At 41.5% G+C, this 24,057-nt stretch overlaps 1 protein-coding gene across 4 annotated transcripts in view; it reads right to left on the minus strand.

The window, feature by feature from the left end:
• TMEM182 (transmembrane protein 182) overlaps positions 1-19,865 on the minus strand; it is a 35,241-nt gene extending 15,376 nt beyond the window's left edge. The window contains exons 1-6 of one of the 4 annotated variants that reach the window (XM_074945087.1): positions 19,826-19,865; positions 18,648-19,234; positions 17,573-18,334; positions 13,533-13,632; positions 12,856-12,954; positions 282-350 (exon numbers count right to left, since the gene is read on the minus strand). In XM_074945087.1, the coding sequence (XP_074801188.1) occupies positions 282-350; positions 12,856-12,954; positions 13,533-13,632; positions 17,573-18,034 (730 nt within the window). In that variant the 5' untranslated portion in view covers positions 18,035-18,334; positions 18,648-19,234; positions 19,826-19,865. Of the gene's footprint in view, positions 1-281; positions 351-12,855; positions 12,955-13,532; positions 13,633-14,027; positions 14,402-17,572; positions 18,335-18,647; positions 19,235-19,825 lie in introns of those variants that run through there. The other 3 variants (XM_074945095.1, XM_074945102.1, XM_074945111.1) reach the window with 3 other exon arrangements.
• Positions 19,866-24,057: the final 4,192 nt, after the last annotated feature.

Genomic DNA, 24,057 nt, shown 5'->3' on the forward strand with positions numbered 1-24,057 from the left:
ACCTTCTTGTTAACAGAGATTTAAATATTAATCAGACAAAGCTTCAGAAAGGTAATCATATTCCTGTAGCATCCATGGGTCAGCTCAGGGGTAGGAAGGACTGCCCTTCCATCATCTGTCCTAAAGTGGCTATCAGAGCAGCTAACTGTATTTTTAGGTTCACAGCCAGCACAAAGGGTTCTTCCTTCACAGATAAACATTGATGGAGAGATCTCCTGGGAACTAGGGCCCCAGTTCAGTAAAGCATTGAAGCACATAGTTAAAGGTAAACACATACTTACATGATTTATTTAATGGACAGTGAATCACGGGCTGAAGGAATAAATCTCTCAAGGCCTTCAGTCTTGGGCCTTAAAAGAAGTGTCATATTGTGATATTCACATGGGTAGTTCAGGAAGTTTCATGACAATCTGCAGGCCCATTGGACATTACTTCCCCATTTAAAACCTAAGCTGCTAAACTAGTCTATAACCACCCAACTATTTTGTGTTGATGGCTCAGGAGACTTGGAAGTCACATATAGAGAAGGACATATTGGCAAAAACAGACTTGGAAAAGCTTTCCTCTGTATCTTTATGGTTGGTCAGAAAAGTCACATGGAATTATTTCTGTTTTCTGAGTGGACAAGAACACAAGCACCTCCAGCATAAAAATTTTGGTATATAATCTGAATATTTCTGGAACTACTCATACAGGCAGCTTTGAAATTTGCTTTGTGTGAAAATTCTACGAGCAGACCCTGATTTGCTTAAATGTTCATGGAAAATGAACACAAAGGGAGTACAAATGTAACTAATTCAGATTCATTAAAACCTTCACTTAAGTAAGGAAAGCTTTCCCAGTTCTACTAACATAACTTTCTTATTAGTATAAACTAAATACTGCTAACATCTACATGTGACAGGTGGTTTGTGTGTGTATATACATTTTTTGTTTAAAATATTTACCTATGACGCCTGTAAAAATAATGGCAAACTTCTATGATGATCCCAATCTCTTTTCTTGTAGCCAACAACACATTAATTGCCAATTTTCCACACTAGAAAGTGAAGCGAAGTCTGACAGGCAAGAGTATATAACTTTGCAAAATCAAAAATTGGGATTTTTCAAATCCACTATTTATTTGCCAAACCATTGTCTCTTAAAAGGGAAAAAGAAGAAGTCATAGTAAAATACATGGAGGGAAGCACTACCGGTAATGAAATACTCAGTTGTCAATGACATTTGTGGTACTTGTCTGGGGAAACACTCTAAAATGGTGTGCCTTCTTCCTGAAGGGCTGCACCCAGAAGCTGGTAACAGGCAACTTCTCTCCTGGTACCAGAGCTCTCAACTGTGGTGTTCTGTAGGATTCAGACCACTCTCCTAGCCTATTCAGTATTTACAAGTGGCATGGGGACAAACTGTGAGTCTCTATGGACTCAAATGCCAACAATGTTTAGATGATACTCAACTGTTTATCTTTCAGTCATGAAGCCCTCTGTCATTCAGCTATTCCACTATCCAGCCAAGATCAGCATATGGCTGTGAAAGAGTTGGCTGAAGTTAAACTCAAGCAAGAATGAATTTATTCTGGTAGTTAAAGGGAAAGATTTTACAGTGCTTGTCACTATGTGATGTCTCCACTAGTCAAGGAAGTTTGCCCCCAGACTTTAAGGTAGTCAGAAGTCTAGGAGTCCTTCTGTAGTGTCCACTGAAACTGGCCTCCCACATAGCGTCAGCCACAAAAAATATATTCATTCATCAATCACTAGCTAGGAAACACCATGCCAACTTGGCCAGGTGTCCATGAACTCCTTCATTACTTCCAGACTGGAATATTGCAATTCCATATATGGTGGCTTGAAACCATCATCCTTTGAAAAGGCTGTAACAGGTCAGAATGGAGTAGTTTGCCTTGTCAGCAACAGTACGCCAGTACTTTTCCACTCCGCTGGGTTCCTATTGAACAATGAGTCAACTTTAGGACCTCAGTATTCATTTTCCAGGTCCTTAAACACTTAGACCCAGATAACTAAAGGACTCCTTCATTCTCCAAGATCTCGCCAACTCCGCTTCTCAATAACAATGCAACGGTCTAAGGGCTTGTGTGTGCAGGAGACAGGTCATTCTTGGTGGTGGACCACTGATTTTGGAATACATTCCAGCGGGAACTATGGATGACCACGAACCTCACTACCTTCAGATCCAAATGCATATCCCACTTCTTTGACCTTGCTTTCCCACACAGCAACACTTAATCTATTGGCATCTCTGGAATAAATACACCAAATCCCACCTAACTCACTCCCCTTGGGGGCAGAATAGAAAGTATCTTTATCTGATTATGTAACACACATTCTTGTCATTATTTTAAACTCTGGAAGATATTTAGAAACCACATTGATGGGCCTGTCTAAGAACAAAAACTTAAATGTTTCAAAACTTGATTTACATGTAACATTGCCATTTTATTTTAGACTGATTGTGTATAAAGCGAGTACTCTGCATTAATGCATTCTGAGCCATGGACCTGTGCTACCACAGGTGCCCAAAATGAAATTACAAAATACTCCCAAATTGCACAGGAATGATATGTAAAAACTTGCCAACCACCTGGGAAAACTAAGGGTCAAATTATGCAGTCTTTACTCAAACTGAATAATACCTTACGCCACAAGTCAAACCACTACTACTCATAGGAATTTGGACATCAGTTTGCAAAACAGCCCATAGAAAGGGACAGTATGTTGTTGTGCTGCCTGAAGCTGCCTGGGATGGGGAGATTATAACTCCCCAAATCACTATCTCTCTGTCTCCCTGCTGCTCTGGAGAGTGAGTAAACTACAACCGGTCTATAAGGGTTGCAGCGTGCATTCCTCTACATGCCAGTGTGCTGCCAGGCATTCTGTGGGGAAGGGAGCAGAGTCAAAGCTCTCCACATGCCCTCCCTCTCCACACCTCTTTAAGGAGGGACATAGTAGTTCAGGGGAGACTGCTTGCAAGAAGCGATAGTATTGTGTGCCTGTGCAAGGGATTAAAGGGGAGTCTTACACCCCTTCTACTCCCTTGAGACAGTGCTTAGGATAGGCTAGGTTCTGGCTCAAAGTAAGGTACTACTCAACCGTAGCCAGGGTGGAAGAATCAGATCCTAAGTGAATTAATTTCCCGGATGTACTGAGTTGGCTAACTTCAGTACTGTATTGGTAGTATTTAAGTCAAATTAAGAAAGTACAAGGGAATACTGCACGTTCTGAGGTAACCCTATAGACAGTATTTATCTTACATACCACCATTTTATGGTGCAATAATTTAAAACTGAACAGTTCCATAAATCAGTTCAGCAAACTTTCCCTTCATCTCGACACAGAACTTCCCTTGGGAGTGTCAGGCAAGCCTGAAAATAGAATCGTGCTTGGAACAAAACAGGAGAACAGGCTGTCTGTCTTTGTGCTCTGCTCCATTCAGAATAGAGCACAGGAACATTAACATTTTCATGTGCTACCAGTTTTCCAAATTGCTTGGCATGTAATTTTGTCTTTTTATTTATTTTTCCTGAAGAACAACATCTTCAGTCACTAGTGAAGCACTCAGGTTGATTCTCTTGTTCCCTTATTAGCCTGCTTTATTCCAAAAACCCTATCATCTTTCCAACTGAGGATTAAGGGGATTCCCTTCAGAGCTTCTCTACATCATTTATTAATTAGCTGAAGTGGCTGGTCTTCAGCAGTGAACTGAATATTGAGAAATGGTTCCCGTGGTAGCTGGGGGAAATAGCTCTCTACCCCTGCTAGCAAAGGAATTCATGATCTGGTATTTTAATGCATACCTGTACTACAGATAGAGAAGACAAGTAGTGGTATGTTTGATCTAGGAAGACTTAAAGGGTGCCTAATGTAACTACAGCAGTACAACAGTGTCAGTGAGGTAGAGAAACATGATAGGACACGATCATACTGGCTTCATTAAGCATTACTCTCAGCTGTTTTAAAGCTTATGTCAAGGGATGTGAGAGGATTTTCCAAAGAAAGAGGGCATCCAAAGTATCACTGGTGACAAATATATTGTAAAATGTTATGCAGAGAATCAGGACTTGAATAGTCCACAACACACACATCATGTGCAAGGGTGATGCATACCCCAGAAACTATAAAGTAAGATATTCTGGCATAGGCTAGTTGAGGATACAACTGTAACAAGGGTGTGCACAGATCTCTAGCTGGAGATCTTAATACCAAATTCATGAAACTATACCAATTATTTTATTAATCTTTCTGCAACACCTAGAATTCTAGCTGCAAATGCCTTAAAATTTGGTCCATTCAGAGAACATACTGAATACATTTCTGACAGTCTATAGCAGTGGGTCCCAAACTTGTTCCGCCGCTTGTTCAGGGAAAGCCCCTGCCAGGCCGGGCCGGTTTGCCACTGCTTCCCGCAGCCCCCATTGGCCTGGAGCAGCGAACCGCGGCCACTAGGAGCCGTGATCGGCGCTGCGATTGGCCAAACCTGCGGACGCGGTAGGTAAACAAACCAACCCGGCCTGGCAGGGGCTTTCCCTGGACAAGTGGCGGAACAAGTCTGGGAACCACTTGTCTATAGAAAGCAACAATTTAAAGCAAAAGATACATTTCTTAAAATACTGTAAAGCCAAAAGCCCTTTTGACATGTGTGTGGGTACAGGTGTATGCAATCATGAAAAAGGAGTGCTAACTGATTGGGAGAAGAATTGACCTGAACATTAACCCACAAACTCCAATACTGAACTAAACTTTGTTTTTCTTTGCCTTCTTGTGTTCTGCCAGGGACAGAAGTATCAAAATGTCCCCCCAAAAATATAAAATAAAAGCTAGACGTAGAGGGCCTGATACAGCAGTGTAAATCAGGAGTGGTTCCTCTGAAGTCAAAACCAATGTAAGGGAGATCAATTGGGCCCATCCTGTGAGTATTGGGCCAATTCTTTCTGAGACCCAGCTGGAAACAGTATAAATCTTGCCAGACAGTTTTTTCTCATAAGATTTCTATTACCAGCAATTACCGCTGAGTAATAATTACTTCTTTTTAAAACAAAACAAAACACTGAATCTTAACAGTAAAATAAACACAATTTTCATGCTGCTGATACATTTCTCTGTTAAATATTTCTCCCTGGAAATGTATAGCTGGAAGATTGTTGGGCTCAAATATGTGCCCGTATTATACAAAACAATTCTTGCCCTGGAGATAGAAACCTTAGAGGTAACATATGACATTTTTATTTTCAAATGCCAGGGCTAATATTTCACAGACTAATCGACTAGACATGTACGCTAGTTCTATTAGGTTGGTCTCAAAACAGGAACACAGCTGCCAAAAATTTGATTCAGTCATTAAAACATAATAGTTGAAAAAACTGAAATTCTCCTAATCTCTATGGTCATTCTGCATCCATATCATTATGTATTATATGTTAAGTGCTGACAGTGTGTGCTCAGTACTGTACAAAACACAGACTATAAATAGTCAGATAGAATGAGGAAAAAAAGCTAGTAAGGGCTACTGTTAGGGTTCCTTCCCCACTCTGAACTCTAGGGTACAGATGTGGGGACCCGCATGAAAGACCCCCTAAGCTTATTCTTACCAGCTTAGGTTAAAAACTTCCCCAAGGTACAAACTTTGCCTTGTCCCTGAACAGTATGCTGCCACCACCAAGCATGTTAAACAAAGAACAGGGAAAGAGACCACTTGGAGACGTCTTCCCCCAAAATATCCCCCCAAGCCCTACACCCCCTTTCCTGGGGAGGCTTGAGAATAATATCCTAACCAATTTGTTACAAAATCATCAAAGACCCAAACCCCTGGATCTTGGAAAAATCAGTCAGGTTCTTAAAAGAAGCATTTTAATAAAAACAAAGAAAGGTAAAAATCATCTCTGTAAAATCAGGATGGAAAATACTTTACAAGGTATTCAGATTCAAAACACAGAGGATCCCCCAGAGGGAACAGGAATAAATCCCCCACAGAAAACAGGAATAAATCTCCCTCTTAACACAGGGAAAATTCACATAAAACAAAAGATGAACTAATCTGCCTTGCCTGGCTTACCTATACTGGTTGCAATATTGGAGACTTGGATTAGGATGGGTTGGAGAAGATGGATTTCTGTCTGGCCTCTCTCAGTCCCAAGAGAGAACAACCCCATAAACAAAGAGCACAAATAAAAACCTTTCCCCCGCCCAAACAAGATTTGAAAGTATCTTGTCCCCTTATTAGTCCTTTGGGTCAGGTGCCAGCCAGGTTAGCTGAGCTTCTTAACCCTTTACAGATAACAGGATGTTACCTCTGGCCAGGAGGGATTTTATAGCATTGTATACAGAAAGATGGTTACCCTTCCCTTTATATTTATGACAGCTACATGTCAGATTATTCAGATGGTATAAATCAGTGTAAATTCATGAAATTCAGTGGCTTTCTGAGTTGGCTTCAAAGGAGCTATGCCGATTTACAACAGTTGAGGAATGGCTCTTTATTTGCAAATCAATTTGGAAATATCAATTTTAAAATCAAATGAATGTCTTGACTAGGGACCAAATGTTACAACCCTCATTCTTGGGAAGAGTCCCAAAGAGGCCAATGGGATTACATGTGCAAATTAGGACTATTTGCATTGCAAGACCTGCACAATCAGTTCCAGATTTGAAAAAATAATAATAATATTTCTTTAATTCAAAAAACATGTTGTAGCAAAAGTTATTCGACAACATAGGTGATACTACTTGAACTTTGGTGTTAAGTGATCTGGTATAAGTCATGAGATAGAATACATTAATAATGATATCACTGCATTACTATTTTAATACCATATCCTTACTTTTTCAAAGTAGTGTGCAGCATTATCTGTGCGATTCCCACCAATATCATGAGAATTATGTGGCTAAAAATGAGCGTACATGTTTCTGATTAATGTATTTTGACGATTTATTCATTTATTTATGCACAGAATAATTTTGGTTTTCTTTCATTGTTCGTTTGTAACTTTTATTACTTTATAAAATTCAGTGCAAGTGGATCCAGTGGCAGTACAGCTAGAGTCTGTAGGTGTTTGCCTATTATCTGCACACTGTCATTGTAAACTGTCATTCTATCACTGAAAGACATATGGTGTTTACAAAAGTGAACATGTAAAGTAGCACAAAATAATGGTGACTGTATAAAGTGTAACAAGTTACAGTTTTGAAGCTGTGACTCTAACTGTTAAAAGCTGATCATGTAAGTGTGGGCAACAATGCAAGAAAACCAGGAACACTACAATGTACATTTAAATCTCCGAAAAAGCCAAGATTCTGGGTGGCTTGTGTCACCACATCTCTACCCCAGTTGCCCACTGAAGGCGTTGCAGCCTGAGTTTCAGCAGCAGAATGAATTGGGCTCTGTGCCTGATGTTTTATAAACTTGTATTTTAAATGTATCTACCAGTGTTTAAAGACAGCCATAAACTCTAAGGCCTCCATCTGCATGCACATTTTTGATCACTGTCACTGAGCATACAAGCATTGCAGCTTGAAAACTGAGCATGCAAAGGAATAAGCAAACAAATGGAGGGTGGACTGAGGCGCCTTTGAACTGTTGCCGCAAAATGCTTTGGGCCAAATTTTCACTGACATAGAATCATAGAATCAGAGAATATCAGGGTTGGAAGGGACCTCAGGAGGTCATCTAGTCCAACCCCCTGCTCAAAGCAGGACCAATCCCCAATTAAATCATCCCAGCCAGGGCTTTGTCAAGCCTGACCTTAAAAACTTCTAAGGAAGGAGATTCTACCACCTCCCTAGGTAACGCATTCCAGTGTTTCACCACCCTCCTAGTGAAAAAGTTTTTCCTAATATCCAACCTAAACCTCCCCCACTGCAACTTGAGACCATTACTCCTTGTCCTGTCATCTTCTACCACTGAGAATAGTCTAGAACCATCCTCTCTGGAACCACCTCTCAGGTAGTTGAAAGCAGCTATCAAATCCCCCCTCATTCTTCTCTTCTGCAGACTAAACAATCCCAGTTCCCTCAGCCTCTCCTCATAAGTCATGTGTTCCAGACCCCTAATCATTTTTGTTGCCCTTCGCTGGACTCTCTCCAATTTATCCACATCCTTCTTGTAGTGTGGGGACCAAAACTGGACACAGTACTCCAGATGAGGCCTCACCAATGTCGAATAGAGGGGAACGATCACGTCCCTCGATCTGCTCGCTATGCCCCTACTTATACATCCCAAAATGCCATTGGCCTTCTTGGCAACAAGGGCACACCGCTGACTCATATCCAGCTTCTCGTCCACTGTAACCCCTAGGTCCTTTTCCGCAGAACTGCTGCCTAGCCATTCGGTCCCTAGTCTGTAGCTGTGCATTGGGTTCTTCCGTCCTAAGTGCAGGGTCCTGCACTTATCCTTATTGAACCTCATCAGGTTTCTTTTGGCCCAATCCTCCAATTTGTCTAGGTCCCTCTGTATCCTATCTCTGCCCTCCAACGTATCTACCACTCCTCCCAGTTTAGTATCATCCGCAAATTTGCTGAGAGTGCAATCCACACCATCCTCCAGATCATTTATGAAGATATTGAACAAAACCGGCCCCAGGACTGACCCCTGGGGCACTCCACTTGACACCGGCTGCCAACTAGACATGGAGCCATTGATCACTACCCGTTGAGCCATTAACCCATTAACAGAGTTATCCCAGCAGGGAATTTGGCCTCCTGTGTGCTACTTAAATCTTCCAGGTTTAGAAACTCCTTGGCCTTGGGAGACTATTTTCTTTCCTCTGCCTGAGCAGCTTTAGCTGGGCAAACTGGAAATGATGTTCACAAATAACTGATCTCAGTGTGGTACCGGAAAAGCATGAATCTTAGTGTTTCTACTACAGCCTGCAGCTAGCACCAAATTGTTCTGATATGATGCAAAGCCCATTAAAGTCAAATCACACATACAGGGTCAAATCCTGTGCCTTTACTTGGCTTGAAAAATAAATAGCTTAGAGAAAAACTTTTGAAAATTGCATAACATGCATACATATATTTTTTCACACAAGTTTTAGCTTTAAAACTTCAGTTGTTGTTTTTACTCAGATTCATAGATTTTAAGGCCAGAAGGGCCTACTGAAATAATCTAGTTTGACCTCCTGCATAACACAGGCCATAAAACTTCATCCAGTAATTCCTGCATCAATCCCATAACTTTTGTTTGAGCTTAGAGCAGTGGTTCCCAAATTTGTTCCACTCCTTGTGCAGGGAAAGCCCCTGGCAGGGCGGGCCGGTTTGTCTACCTGCTGCATCTGCAGATTCGGCAGATCGTGGCTCCCCGGTGGCCGTGGTTCGCTGCGTTAGGCCAATGGGAGATGCTGGAAGCGGCGGCCAGGACGTCCCTCGGCCCGCACCACTTCCAGCAGCTCCCATTGGCCTGGAGCAGCGAACCGCAGCCACTGAGAGCCGCAATCAGCGAACCTGCGGACACGGCCAGTAAACAAACCGGCCCACCCTGCCAAGGGCTTTCCCTGCACAAGCGGTGGAACAAGTTTGGGACCCACTGGCTTAGAGCATCTCTTTTGCAATATGCATGTTCCAAAAAGGGTGGCTAGAATTTTTTTCAGAAGGAAAAGTGATTTTTTTTTCCCTCCACAGTTTCACAGTTAAAATGTGGCTTGCAGGATTCACTAAAAAAAAATAGTTCACCTTCAGGAAGAGACAAACTGGTGAATGTCTCCAAGGGTGAATGTCTGAGAAAGTTATAAGCATGTGAAAATGGGGGTTATAATAGAATTTGTTTTGCAACCTTGAGGTTGAGGTTAAGGTAAGCTGGGACCATCAGCAAACAGTAGAAGCACAGATAAAGGGAAGCAATAATATCAATATTTTAATAGTTTCCTTTTGTTGTATGGTTAGTTGAGATACAATATTGGACACTGCCAAACAGATACAAAAAGTAATAGGTGAAATCCTGGCTCTATTGAAATAAACAGGCGTTTTGCCATTCACGTCATCAGAGCTAAGATTTCACCCAGGGTATGTTAAGAATAAGAGGATACACTTCTAGTATTTCTAAATTTAACAAATGCTGATCCTGCAAGTTGTCAAAAGCTTGTTCTACTAAAATATTGTGGATATGGGAGTGCTAGACTAAAGATGAGTAAGTTTCTGTACTAGCAAAAACGATGATAATGTAAAAAGGCATTAAATAGCAAAGGGGGTTATTATGATCATGATAAAATATTCTTGAATGTAAATATCTGCTCTAATAAAAAATTAGACTCAGATGCTGAAAATGAACTTGTGTGCCATGAACTGGATGCAGAAACAATCTCTTTCTTACCAGACTTTTAATGAGCTCCGAAGCAATCCAACTGTATCTATTTGTACAGTAGGGATGGCTCTGAATATAGAGTTCCTGGGATATCACCTATTGTACAATTTTCTCTGTTTTTAATCTCCTAATACAAAATATTGTTAGGTAAATTATATTTGAGCAATGGATCTATTGGCAAATATTAACTAAAATTAAAAAGAAATGTTGATGATGTTCCTTTCTCCCATTCTTATTCTTTGTTTGTCGACTTCTGTGTGTAATCATATAATGTAATTTGGGGATTCCTTATGAATTTATGAATGATTAGTTGAATGCAAACTCCTCCTACGGTATTAGGAGAGGAAGGTTCCACAATATGTCATTGGAAAGACAAATTTCTCTGGTGTGCCGTAAAGTCATGGATTTGACCTGTGACCTTGATTGGCCACGTTTGACCTCCTCCTGGACTACTAGTTAATATTTTTAAAACGTCAACAGAACTGTTGACAGTACAAGTTATTTTCTTATGTAAGCAGTATATGCTACAAGAATCAGATCCTGAAAACACTTACTATTAGGTATACCTAGTTCATGACAAGAAGGTTTGTCCTAATGGGAGGAACACAGGACAGACTAAGAGTCCCACCTGTTGCAAGAGCAGGAAGGGGAGGTGCCTGTTTTTTCCTGTGAGGAACTGGGACATGTGAGGAAGCATAGTCCTCACAAGAAGGTAAAACATAGCCAGGAAAGGGGCCAGGTTTCAAGAGAGGAAGAGCCAGTTGCCCTCAATATGGGGCATAGTAGTGGTAGTAGCAGTAGCAGAGAAGGCCAACAGATTTGTAATGACAGAAAGTGGGAAGGAACTAGAAGGAAGAAATGGTCCCATGAAGATAAAACTGAATGATACTAGGACAATTACAGAGGCTAACCAATATACAGTGGGGAACTCAGATCCTGAGGGAAAGGCTGCTGAGGGAGAGCAGACCAAGGCAGGAATTACAAGAGAAGTTGGTAGCTGTAGAGCAAGCCATGCAAGTGGCTTCACAAGACTTAAAGTATTAGCAGAAGTACCAGAACACCATGGAAGAGAAGAGTAAACTTCTCTTGGTGGGTGACCCAGAGATGGAGCAAGATGACTTGCAAGCCCAGCTTCAGCAACTCCAGGATAGAAGGTATCCATACTCACCTCACACAAGGCATGAGCTGGTTAAATACGGCCAATTGACCTTATAGGCTGCACCATGAGGAGAACCAGGGACAAAATCTAATTGAAGATGAAGCACACCAGGGCAGGAGCAGGCTGGGGCTTATATAAAGCCTGGAAGTTGAGAGCAGGAGGGAGCTATAGGAAGGTGCTCTGCAGTCACTCCAGAGAGAGAAAGGGAATTGGCAAGAGGGAAGGAGATCTATGGGGAGAGTAAGCCCTGGACTACAGAGTGGCAAGAAGCCGAGAGGGGTGGGGTAGCCACTGCAAATAGAAGAAGCTTGCGTTGGTAAATCCTGAGGTGGGGCAGAAGACAAAGAAGTGAGGTAGGAAGGTGCCCAGGGAAATAGCAACAAGGTCTGAGATTGAGCAGATGGTGATTGCTAGGCGTCGGGTCCCTGGGCTGGAACCTGGAGACAGTGGAGAGCCAGGGTTCCCTACCAGCCAGTGGACCTGGACTTGGACCAGAGACTGTCTGACATGGGATATGGACAGCTTGTCCCGTGGGATGCTGACACCTGGAAGAGGAGGACTAAATAGTGATCTAGCTGGAAGGCCGAGTCACGGAGAGGGAGCACCCTAAATCCCAGCAGGGGGAAGGGGCACAGTACAAGGAACCAATGGAAGGGAGTGCCAGTCCAAGCAAGAGCTGATCTCTAGACCCAAGCACAAGGAGGCATCCCAGCAGTGATCGAACCCCATTACAAGCCCAACACGAAGACACAGGAACAAAAAAACATTGAGGGAACCACTAACTCAATCAATCAGAGAAAAGCACAAATAAATGCAATAGGATAATTCATCACATGAACAGTCTAATTCTATGAGACTGGCTCTTAGTTTAGTGGAGTTTAAGATAAATCTTCTCTTTGAAGACACTAAATTGTTCTTTTATATTCTTATACTATCTTCAATTTTAAGATTTTTTTGGGAAAGATACTTTGTTTATTGGGAAAACAGAAGAACAGATTCTTAAAAAGGAAATTGCACATTTGGAAACTATGCCCCCCATCCAGCAAAGGCCTTAAGCACATGCTTAGCTTTAAGGATGTGAGTAGTCCCATTGACTTCTATAGGATTATTCACATGATTAATGTTAAGCATGTGCTTAAGTCTTTGCTGAATAGTAACCTAAATATTATGGCTTCCAGAAATGAGCAGTGCAGTCCTGGTGAAATGAAATGATAGAATTTTTACTTACATTTTTACTTCCAAACACATTTTAAAATCATATGGACTATGAAATTCCAAAGCTCCATTAATTAAACTGCGTGAAATGATAAAGCTACTTCATACTGAAGTATCCAAATTGTTTTCCTGAAACTATAGGCACTGTATACATTTGAAGCCGAGAAAGTACTTACTGATTGCAGAGTCATAGGAGGTTGAGTTGTGTTCATCTCGGATAAAAGGAAATGGAGAAAGGTAGGCATGTGTGCAATTCTTAGACGGCGATTGGTTGGCTAGGGGGAAAAAAAGCCTAAACATTAATGTCAAGTATTTATATGATCATGAGTTGTATTTGTGCTGAGTAGAACACTTTTAAACACATTCTCTAAAGTGGCAGACTGAATTCTATGGGTCCAGCCTCCAAGTTCTTATTCAGGCAAAAGCCCCATTAACCTCACTGAGGGTTTTGCCCGAGTAAGGGATATCAGCACTGTCATCTGGGGATTCCTGGACCTAAGGAGAATGCCCAATTAGGGCAGCTGTAAGGGTAATTTGCACTGCCAAAGTAGTAAAAGCAATCATTTTGGTGGCCAGAATCTGGTGTGTGTGTGTGTGTGTGTGTGTGTGTGTGTGTGTGTGTGTGTGTGTGTGTGTGTGTGTGTGTGTGTGTGTGTGTGTGTGTGTGTGTGTGTGTGTGTGTGTGTGTGAGAGAGAGAGAGAGAGAGAGAGAGAGAGAGATGAGAGATAGTCCTTATTTATGAGATAATAGCATAGATATAGATATAGATATTGCACCAGATAAAGAAGAAAAAGAATTTCAGCCTTTGCATTAACATGGTAAAGGTAGTGTAAAAATATAAACTACACTTACTGTACCAGAATTTCCAAATATTGTTAGTGTCCTCTTCTACAACTCCAAGAAACCAGCACCTCCAGAAGAAACCTTCATGGTGGAAAGTGACCACCTCCTCCTGCACAAAACAAACACAATCTTTGTCGCCTGCATGCATGAGCACAGTCAAGGGATTTTTCAGGTACCTAACAGAATCAAATCCCATCAAATATAGGTTTTTAGTTGAAAATGCATCTTACCTGAATGTAGATTATTTAAAGAAAACCTGTACAATTATAGCTCCTTTGTCAAAAGCTCAGCTTGCATCTCGTGGTTCTGAGCACAGTGGGCCTGAACAAAGCCAAATTAAGTAAATAAAAATCCACTAACTGCAGTAGGCTTTGGATCAGGCCCATAAACACCAGAGTCAGACTTAGTGTCCATACAGTATGTTCTTTCTACGTGAAGAAGAGATTAACACATCTGTGAAACTAATACCAGCTATTATTCTGAAGAAAAAATATACATACTAACCGTGGTATTGTTTGGACCTTCTGAACATCTTCCAACTTCTGTAGCAAGAAGCCAGTAATCTGTCCCAAAGGCCACCAAAAAGAGCAAAACTCCCAGCGCCCCGAAGAAGCCTCCAAAAAATATCCCCACACTCAGTTTCATCATTGATTTGTTTCCAAATGAATCTGAATATTTTTTTAAGTATTTTAAAAATCAACCCTCTCAAAGTAAAAAATTAGGCAAGTGGACAATAGGTGCTGGTTGGAGAATGCACCCTGTGTTTGAAGAAATTTCTCTTTCCTTGCCTTTCGGTTTTTCCCTGTGCCTTGTGGGTTGATTTGTGTTCCCCGACTTGTGTTCCACAAGGCTGACTTCAGCCTGACAAATGGAAAGGCCCTTCTATTTTAGGACATTGATGGAAGAGCTTTACTCTGTTTCTCTATCAAGGCGTGGCCAGTCAAAAATAGCTGACCTTCCCCTAACTATTCAGAGAGACAGGGAGTGACTTGAAATATTATTGCAGTTGGTGCACCAGCAACAGTGAAAGGGAAATGAAGTTGCAGCGCCCTCATTATTCCACCTGGGCTGGATTACAGCACATAGTTACAACAAGCACTTACAACATGTAAATTTGGCAGTGAACATTTCTCCTGCCATTAGCAGGAAAACGAACACACACAAAATCCCAACTTGAATGAAAACTTTTGTTGTAAATTCAGTTTGCTTTAAAAGGGAATATTTTGCAATTAGCTTCAGTTAATTATGCTAGACTAAGTCTTCAAGTGCTTTATTTACTTGTTCAGATTTATATACAATACACCTCTACCCCAATATAACGCGACCCAATATAACACGAATTTGGACATAATGCGGTAAAGCAGCGCTCCGGGGGAGCAGGGCTGCGCGCTCCGGTGGATCAAAGCAAGTTCGATATAACGCGGTTTCATATAACGCGGTAAGATTTTTTGGCTCCTGAGGACAGTGTTATATCGGGGTAGAGGTGTAGATAATAGCACCTATCCAAGGCACTCAGCCACCCCCTATACACATATTAAACTGCAATACTGTAGAAAGAAAGCAGTCTCCAAAACCAGAAAGAGAATCAAATCCCTGCAGCCACAGGTCCCAGTCCCTGCTGCATAAATGTTAGCCGTTCTAAAAAGAAGGAGCTTTGCCACACGCTCTGAAGGCCAATGGAACATGACAAGGGAATGAATTCCTAAGTTCCCAAGTCCCCCACAGAGAAAGCCCTACCAGCACCCTTCTCTTTGGATGGCAAGTGAGCATTCCCAAGAATATATGATACAACATGAGTACATGGAACATTCCCAAGAATGGGTGCTGATATGGCACAGTGTACCAAACCCTCCAGTCCTTACTCAGGCAAAACTCCATTGATTTCCCATCCTGGGAAGAAGTGAAGTCAAGGGAGCTATGGCAATTTACCCCAGCAGAGGATCAGTCCCAGAGAACCCTATTATTTTGGATAAGCTAGCTACCCCGCCACAGGAACACTGCTGTCAGCAATCTTTCTGGATCTTACACAGGCGTGTTTGGGGAAAGAAAGTGAAAGAGGCTCCCTGTGCCAACCAACATCAAACCCATAGCAGAAAACCCCACAGCTGAGTGGTAAAGGTTTTTCAACGTCTGGATAAGATTACACAATTAGTATATTTAACCAATGCCACATTTGCAGGTTGTTAGACGACATATTTACTGCAAACCTGATATATATTTATTAAGTTAGAATAGCGCAAAATGTAAGTGTGATATTCTTTTACGGCGATGGCCCTTTTACACTGAACAACTTAGACACATGAAAGTAAATGAATTTTTCAATCACAGATTCTTTGTCAGTATTTCCTTTTTTTTAGAGTTACGGATACTATTTATTTTGTCACACTACAAAGAGGCATTAGCAGTGAATGTGGTTCAATTATAAAAGAAAGTAAAGCAACTTTTATTAAGGGATTAGTCCTGGATTAGAATGGTGTGTTCTACTAACAGAACCATGGAAAGTGTCATGAAACAATTATTTGAAATCAAAGTTATCCTAGTACCTTGGGAACTCTTAACTTACAAATCATTTATGCCCAAAGCTCAACAAATCTTGATCTTGCAATCACTGAAGTCAATGGGGGTGAGGGCGTTGCCATTGACTACGGTGGATCTAAAGTCATGCAAGTTCCTACCATAAGTGAAACTTTCCAACATTGTCTTACACATATGATATTATTTGTATTCTTTTTTTTCAGAATGATCACGTGTTATAATACAATCTATTATAATGTAAAGTTTTATTTAATAACTGGACACAAAAGTCAAAGTGAGCTGATGTGGAATTCATTTTGATTTGCTGTACATCATAGATTGCCTTAAAGAATATTATTTCCCAATTTTATGGAATATAAATTTATTTCCAATTTTATTAATTTATCCCATCAAACATATCAGTTGGACAACACTGGTGCCTGTATTGAGAAGGTGAACAAGCCTGAATTTGGTCTTCTTTACAATATTATTCTAAGTGAAAATAATAATATTAATACTTACAGGGTGTCCCTGGTATACTTCGGGGTTGCATTCTTGAAAAGGGCGATGGATATCAAAGCGACCTCTCAGCGCCTCCTGCATGCAGGGGAACAGCTGTGTCTCAGCATGCAGGAGGCGCTTGGAGGGAGGGGGAGAAGCTAGGCCACCGGCAGACAGGAGGAGCTGGGGGTGGGGGATGCTGGCTGCTGGTGGGTGCTAAGCACCCACAGAAAAGCCACGCAAAAGATGAAGCGACAGATAAGTGGATCAAGACCAACATTAATCGGAACACATTCCCGTATTGATGAGTGACGGATATGTGAAATGACGGATAAGCGGGAGACATATACGAGGGACCCCTGGTCTATAGTTGCTTTCTTCCATACATCTCAAATCATTTTATGAAGATAGATAAGCATAATTATTCCTATTTTTACAACTGAGGAAAGTGCAATTACTTATCCAAAGTTACAGAGTAAGTTAATGCCAGAGCAAGGAATAGAACTCAGGTTTCCAGACCCCAAGTTTTGTACCATAACCATTGCACTACAGATTGTGAAAGTAATAAAACACTTAGTTTAATTCTTGTTATATAAGCCTGTGCAAGAGACACTTGTAGTCAAGGCTGGCCCTGGACCACATGGTGCCCCAGGCTAGAAGCGTCTTCAGTGCCTCCCCTACCCCTCCATTTGTTAAATTTTTAATACCTTATTTTTTATTGCATTTGTAGCCCATGTCACAACTTTGATGCACAATTTGCATGCATGATTTATCCCTGTCATATAAGAAGATAAATTTGGATGCTAGGATCTGTAAATCTGTATTTATTAATGCCATATATATGCAAATAAAAAATTAGTTTCCTCTAAGCTGACAGAAACTTTTTTAATTTTAAGAATAACTAAAATATTCTAACATCAAGAAATTGAACTGTGCACCAACATTGGGTGGAACAGTATTTAAAAATGTTACAGTAGGTGACAGCCTTAGAATGTTAACCCTATTCCTTTTGTTCCAAAGGTCGCTTTTCTTACCTTTTCCCTCACAAACTCAAGCACAGCATTAGAGAGATCAAAAGACTGGCCAATGGCATTTTCAAGCAACAAAATAGCAAGCAATGTCAATCTCTCATCAGCCATCGTCGATCGAAGATATGTTTTAATGAGCCTGTGCTTCAAAAAGCTACGCTCACCACTTGCGTTTGTGGCTGGCAGCATGAGCAGAATCTTCAAAGCGATCCACATATTAGAAAATGTGTCCTTCAGCTCTGCATCATGAAAGAATTGGAGAACTTGAAGTGGAGAGTGCTTCCTGTGTGGCAAAATGTGACGGATGTTGTCCAATTCTATATAGAGATCTTTGTCATTGACATCCAACCATTCCTCGTGTGTCAGCATCCAATGAAGGTCCATACAATTGTTCAAGAGTGTTTTCCTGTCCACTGGCAGCTTACTGATGTCATACCAAACCCCCCAGATCTTTTTGTGGTGCTTCATTTGTCTGAACCTTTCTTTGATGGACCCTTGAGCAGTGTCAACAGCGAGCAAAAAAACTCCCTCTTGAATTTTTCTTCCGAGCTTCCCATCACCTCATCTTTGTCCTCATAACCAAACTGTCTCTTCTTCCAATGAATACGAGTTTCCTTGAAGACAGGCTCAACTCCTAAGTTCTCCACCCTTCCTTTGCAGCAGTGATGGCATCTTCAAATCCACTGTCTCTGTAGGCCACAACGAAATCAAGGCAGCTTCTCATCAAAGAAGTAGCAGTCGCGATGTCCATTGACTGAGTCTGTAATCCTAGAATCATAGAATATCAGGGTTGGAAGGGACCTCAGGAGGTCATCTAGTCCAACCCCCTGCTCAAAGCAGGACCAATCCCCAATTTTTGCCCCAGATCCCTAAATGGCCCCCTCAAGGATTGAACTCACAACCCTGGGTTTAGCAGGCCAATGGTCAAACCACTGAGCTATCCCTCCCCCCATGCCTTGCTTATAATGATTACTTGGAACGGGATATTGTGCCAAACCACAAATCACAACTGAGACCAGAAATTTGAAGTCAGAGATCTGGTTTGCCAGGCTTTTCGCCTCGTGTCGGATTCTGGCCTCACCTTTACTTGACTGTGCTAGTTCCATCAGGGTGTCATAGACCTCAGTCACTTGGTACCTCACTGGCCTTATGCTGTCAATACGGCTCTCCCAGAGAGTGTCACTTAGCGGCTTCATGGCCAGATTTGTAACACTGTCCATGAGGATCTTCCACCTGATAGCTGATGCTGAAAACAGGATGTATATCCTTTGTAGTATTCCAAAGAGAGATAACTGAATCTACAGAAGATGAAGCTGCATCTGACACAACCAGGTAAGGGAATGGCAACCAGAAGGCATGAAGAAAGAATCAGCACAAGGATCCTTGCCTGGGTGCCACTGTTTCTTCCCTTCGTGTTCACACCATTGTCATTGTCATAGCCTTGGTAAATCTGCTAATTCTTTAGTAATAGGACTTCCATCATTTATGCTTCACTCCCCAATTTCTTCTGCACTGAGATGATCACTCCTGCCTAAAGCACGGTCTATGTTGTTCTGTTTGAAATATTTTCCCATCAGATTTGCCCCTTGCTGCAAACTATATTGCAATCGAGCTTTTCACTTCCTATATGGAGCTCCTGCAGGTTTCTTCAGGGGCATCTTTTATTTTCTGTGGGGGGAAACAGACAGTATGAGGAAGAGCAAAAGTCTATGTTCCACAGTCTTAGAAAGTCATTACACATTACGTGTTAAGCATGGCAAAAGAAGTAACAGTATTTCTTTTATATTGTTGTGTAGAAAGGGGGTTGATAGATAGCTCTGGCATCTCGTTAAATATGTCCTTTATTAGTTGCTACTTATCTTCAATTCTTAAAACACAAGTACACTTTCACAATTACACAATAAAACAAGGTTCACAATATTGCAGCTGGGCTCTCACTTCACTTCAGTTCATCCTTATATCTCACTGACTGACTGGATACGCCACGCCACGCCACGCCATGCCCTTTATATACCTGCAAGGGCATGAATGACAATATTCTAAGAGGTTCAAGGAAAATGTAGTTCTCAAAAAGTCTGTTAGGTTCTCCAAGGTTCCACAAAGGTCCACAACATTCTAGGAGGTTAGTGGAAAATTAATCCACATATGGAATACTTGAAACATTTTACCTCAAACATTATGTTTTCCCTTTTGTTGCTAAACAATAGAAACAACACCCTAAGCCCGGCGCCCTCCAAGCCCAGCACCCCGGGTGATCACCTGGGTTGCCTGTCCCTAAATCCAGCCCTGCTTGTAGCAGACAGGAGGAGAGATACCTATGGCTCTGATCCTGCAAGCACTTCCACATGTGAGTAACTTCACTCATATGACTAGTTCGGTTGAACTCAATTGACAGCTACGTCATTTGTTTATTTTTAAACTACTGTACATGCCGTGTTTTGGTTCTTAATTTAGAATGTTCATTCTGAGAGGCCCTAAGTTAATTATTCTCTTCGTTATTTATGGCATGTTCTCTGGCCTTCATATCTTCCAAATACTCTAACATCTTCGGTATTATGTCTTTCTAAATTGGGAATGAATCAGAAGCCATATTAAGACTTGTTATGTCCTAATGAAAATTCATGTTGTCCACCACTTGAATACTTGCATTAAACCCTGAAGGTTCATCACTAGAAAGTAAAATCAATCAAGGTAAAGAAAAGAGTGTCTTATCAAAATAAAACAATCATTCTTTTGAATCTTACTGTAAGGTCAGTCACTGATTCATAATATCTAATGCCCATAAATGTCTGTAGTAAGACTAGGATTTTAAAAACAAAAGTTAACTGGGCCAAATTCATCCATGCTATAAAAAATTCCACTGAGTTTAATGAGTTTATTCTAGGGATCAATTTCTCTCATTACGCCTAATTTTTGTTAACTGATGTTGTTACTTTTTAGTGTGGCAGACTGTAGTAAAGGACCTAATACAAAGGATTAATTCAGATATATCATTTAAGAAAACTGACAAGATTTTTAAGATTCAGTCTGTTTTGAATAAGCCTACAACTGACTCCTAACTCTGCATGTTTCTATCTATTTATGTGTTTCTATGGCTCTGCAGCAAGTGCAGCATCTGAACACCTCCCAAGAATTCAGAAGTGAAATAACAATAACAGTCTGTCTCTTTTTTTCTTTCCCAGTTAGTAGGAGAAATGGCTTGATTAGTTTATTGGGTAGGGTGGGGGGTATTTGTTTGCTTGTTTATGTTTGTGTGTGATTGAGTCAATGTTTTGTGTGTATGTTTAGATTTGGCAAGCAGCTCCTTATCTGTGCTGGCAGATATATCCATGATCTAAAAACAGCATTTTATACTGGCTTGTGTCTCAACGTATACCAAGGAACTAGTATGGCAGTTGCTGAGAAAATTGCTCCTGCAGCTGAATCCTCCGAGGAGCTCATAGCCCATTAACTGCTAAAGAAAGACATGTTAAATAGCTTTAGAAGTTCTCGCTTACTCATACAGAAACTAGTCCACAGCAACCATCCCCAGTTGGATTATATGGTATCCATTACACCATATTCAGAATACTGGACACGCACACTGTGTGAAAATCATCTGGCCTAGGGACCTCTTAATGTCTATGGAGTTAGGCCACAAGTCATTACAACAAGGCTTAAACAAGACTAAAGTGGTGCATAGGCTGTGTGCTGGCCCTTTGCAATGGGGTGAATGTAACCCGTTCATATAAGGATTTGCAAGTGGTTCAATCCTTAGTCATGCTGAACTCATATCTGATGCAGCTTATGAAGAAATAAAGGTTGCCCTGAAGCTCCTTTATTCTTCCCCAATCCTGGGCACAAAACCAGCCTCCTATAAAAGTTAAAGCTGCTTTAACATGCATCAACTAGAACGATCCCTTCGGGCTCATTCACCAACAGGAGATCAGCAGAGCACATCACCCTTTGGCCCTGTCCCCGTCACATCCCCTCTCCGCCTCGGTATACCCCACTCCAGCCGGGATGCTGGGGGAATCTTCAGCTGCCTCTTTGCAGTAGCTTTAAGGTCACTTGGCACTGTCCGGAAGCAAAGTGACCTTTGTAGGACTCAGGCTCCTTCCCTATATGTTTATATGAGATAGGTATCGTAAACTGGATTAATATTTTGTGTAGGCACTGCTCCCACAGTGCCACTGTGGGCACTAACTATCTGACAGGTGTAAAGTTTTCCAGTGTGAATCCATGTTATAGTCATATGCAAGGCAGATGTTAAAAATATGTGTTTGAGAAGTGAAGGCATTAATACTCATGTGATGGAAGTGGAGCTGCTCTGTAATAATTTATGAGTGCTGTGTGCTGACCTGGTTACTGAATGAATGAATGTAGGATGAACAGGACTACAGCAGTTTCAAAATGATTGAGGGCAAGTTGTTTGGGGGAACCAGATTAAGATACAGGCATGTGCTGGGACGTCTGCCTGGGTTACCATCAAGGAAGAGTAATACTTCAGGTAAGACGTGTGTAGACTGTTATCCTGAAGTCCTTTCTCACTAAATGTTTTGTTCCTATTATTAATAAAAGCAATACTTTGGTTCAAGCAGGCTGTCTGATCGCTATATACTGCTGACTCCCAAAAAGAAGACCACAGGTGTTTGAACTCAGTCAGAGCTGGTAAGCACAGTTGATACATGTGGAACTGTAGCCCCAAGCCCAGCCTAGGAGAGGGGAAATTGTAGAATTCCACCCCAAGATAGGTAAAGGCATACGGCCTGATGCCTAACATGTGCTCATAGAGTCCAGAAAAAGGGCAAAAGTGCAGCTAGCCCTGTAATCGTGACAACTCTATCGAAAGATGTCCTTAAGATGGTTCATGAAAGTCTGAAAAGTGACACAATCTATTTGCCTTCCTGAAGGATTATATTCTGTTTAAATAAATGACTAATAAATTAGGAGTATCAACAAAATGACATAGCCTATTTAGTTCAGATCTGTGTGGCTGGGACAGAGAGGGTTTATTGTTGTTCTTTAATCTCAGAGGTAACATAAAATTTATCTCAGATCTAGCAAGCAAGAGAACAGGCCATGTTGTATAACGCCTCAAGCTCTAGAAATCTTAATGATCTCATTGAAATGTAGTTGGAGAAGCAGGGCCTGCAACAGCTCATACCTCAACTGTTCAAACATTGTTGATATCATGTACCAATCACTTGGACCCAAGCTGCTCTTTCAAAGGTACTCTTATAGGCTACCTTTTACATTTTATTTTTGCTCATCCAGTAACTCTGCCCTAGAAAAAGTGGCCAAGGTTCTCAAATTTTGTTTTAGGACAAGCACATCCTTTGGTGTTTCTAGGACCATAGCATCATTCCATAGTCTTAACCATATGCTTGGATCTCTAGGATTTCCTGGTTGTCCTGACAGAGATCCCTAAATACCATCTTCCGATGTGACATGGAGTCAGCAGGATCCCCAGAGCTCCAAGCATAAAATGCACGGATTCAAGGTGTGTTGTTTAAAAAAATAGTTCTAACTTATTAACACAAACAAAAAAATATATAAAGAGACAAAAGTTGGTTCTCTAATTGGGCCTAGATCCCTTCCGTGTCTGCAGCCTACCAAATTAAGCTTCTTCTGCTAGGATTTCTCTTTATACCTAGGGAAGATTCTCATCATGCCTCACTCCGAAAAGGCACTCAGTCATTTCTCTGAAGGCACCATTCCTCCCTTATGCAGAACTCCTAAAAAACAGAAGTATGTTGGTTAATATTTTTGATAGACATATAAAAAGAAACAGAGGACAAAGGTAACTGCTATACTCAACTTTAGTTACACTAAAAAGAAAAGGAGTACTTTTGGCACCTGAGGAGACTAACTGAATGCATCCGATGAAGTGAGCTGTAGCTCACGAAAGCTTATGCTCAAATAAATTTGTTAGTCTCTAAAGTGCCACAAGTACTCCTTTTCTTTTTGCAAATACAGACTAACACGGCTACTACTCTGAAACCTGTCTAGTTACACTAGCAGTGAAAACACCAGAAGAGAGGAGAAAGTTGAATTGGGCTATATCCTTGAAATAATTCCTTCCATTAACCAGATTTTTTTTTAAAAGAAACCCTTCTAAGTCACCCTGTCACTAGGGTGACCACCAGTCCCGAACTGGATGGGACAGTCCCAAAATGCAAAGTTCAAATCCCAGTGCCAGGCCGAATGATGCCAGGACAGCATTTGTCCAAGATTCCTTGCAGTGCTGCTCTGTACCTACCAAAGGCTCAGGGGTGGTGGAGGGAGGGGAGGCTGAGGTGAGCCTTAGCCCCCCTCACCACAAGGCCCTGGCCCTGCTCCTCCTCTTCCCCCCGAGGCCCTGCCCCGGCCAGACCGGAAGCTGGAGCTGGTCCAGGCCATGGTAAAAGCTGCCTAGGGAGCCCAGGTCACTGAGGGGAGCTCCAGACCCTCCACCTGCCCTGGGCGATGGACCAGGTGCCTGAGAGCAGCCCCCAGCCCATGTCCCCACC

The sequence above is a fragment of the Natator depressus genome, chromosome 1, assembly GCF_965152275.1.
Source record: "Natator depressus isolate rNatDep1 chromosome 1, rNatDep2.hap1, whole genome shotgun sequence".
NCBI classification, from domain to species: domain Eukaryota; kingdom Metazoa; phylum Chordata; order Testudines; family Cheloniidae; genus Natator; species Natator depressus.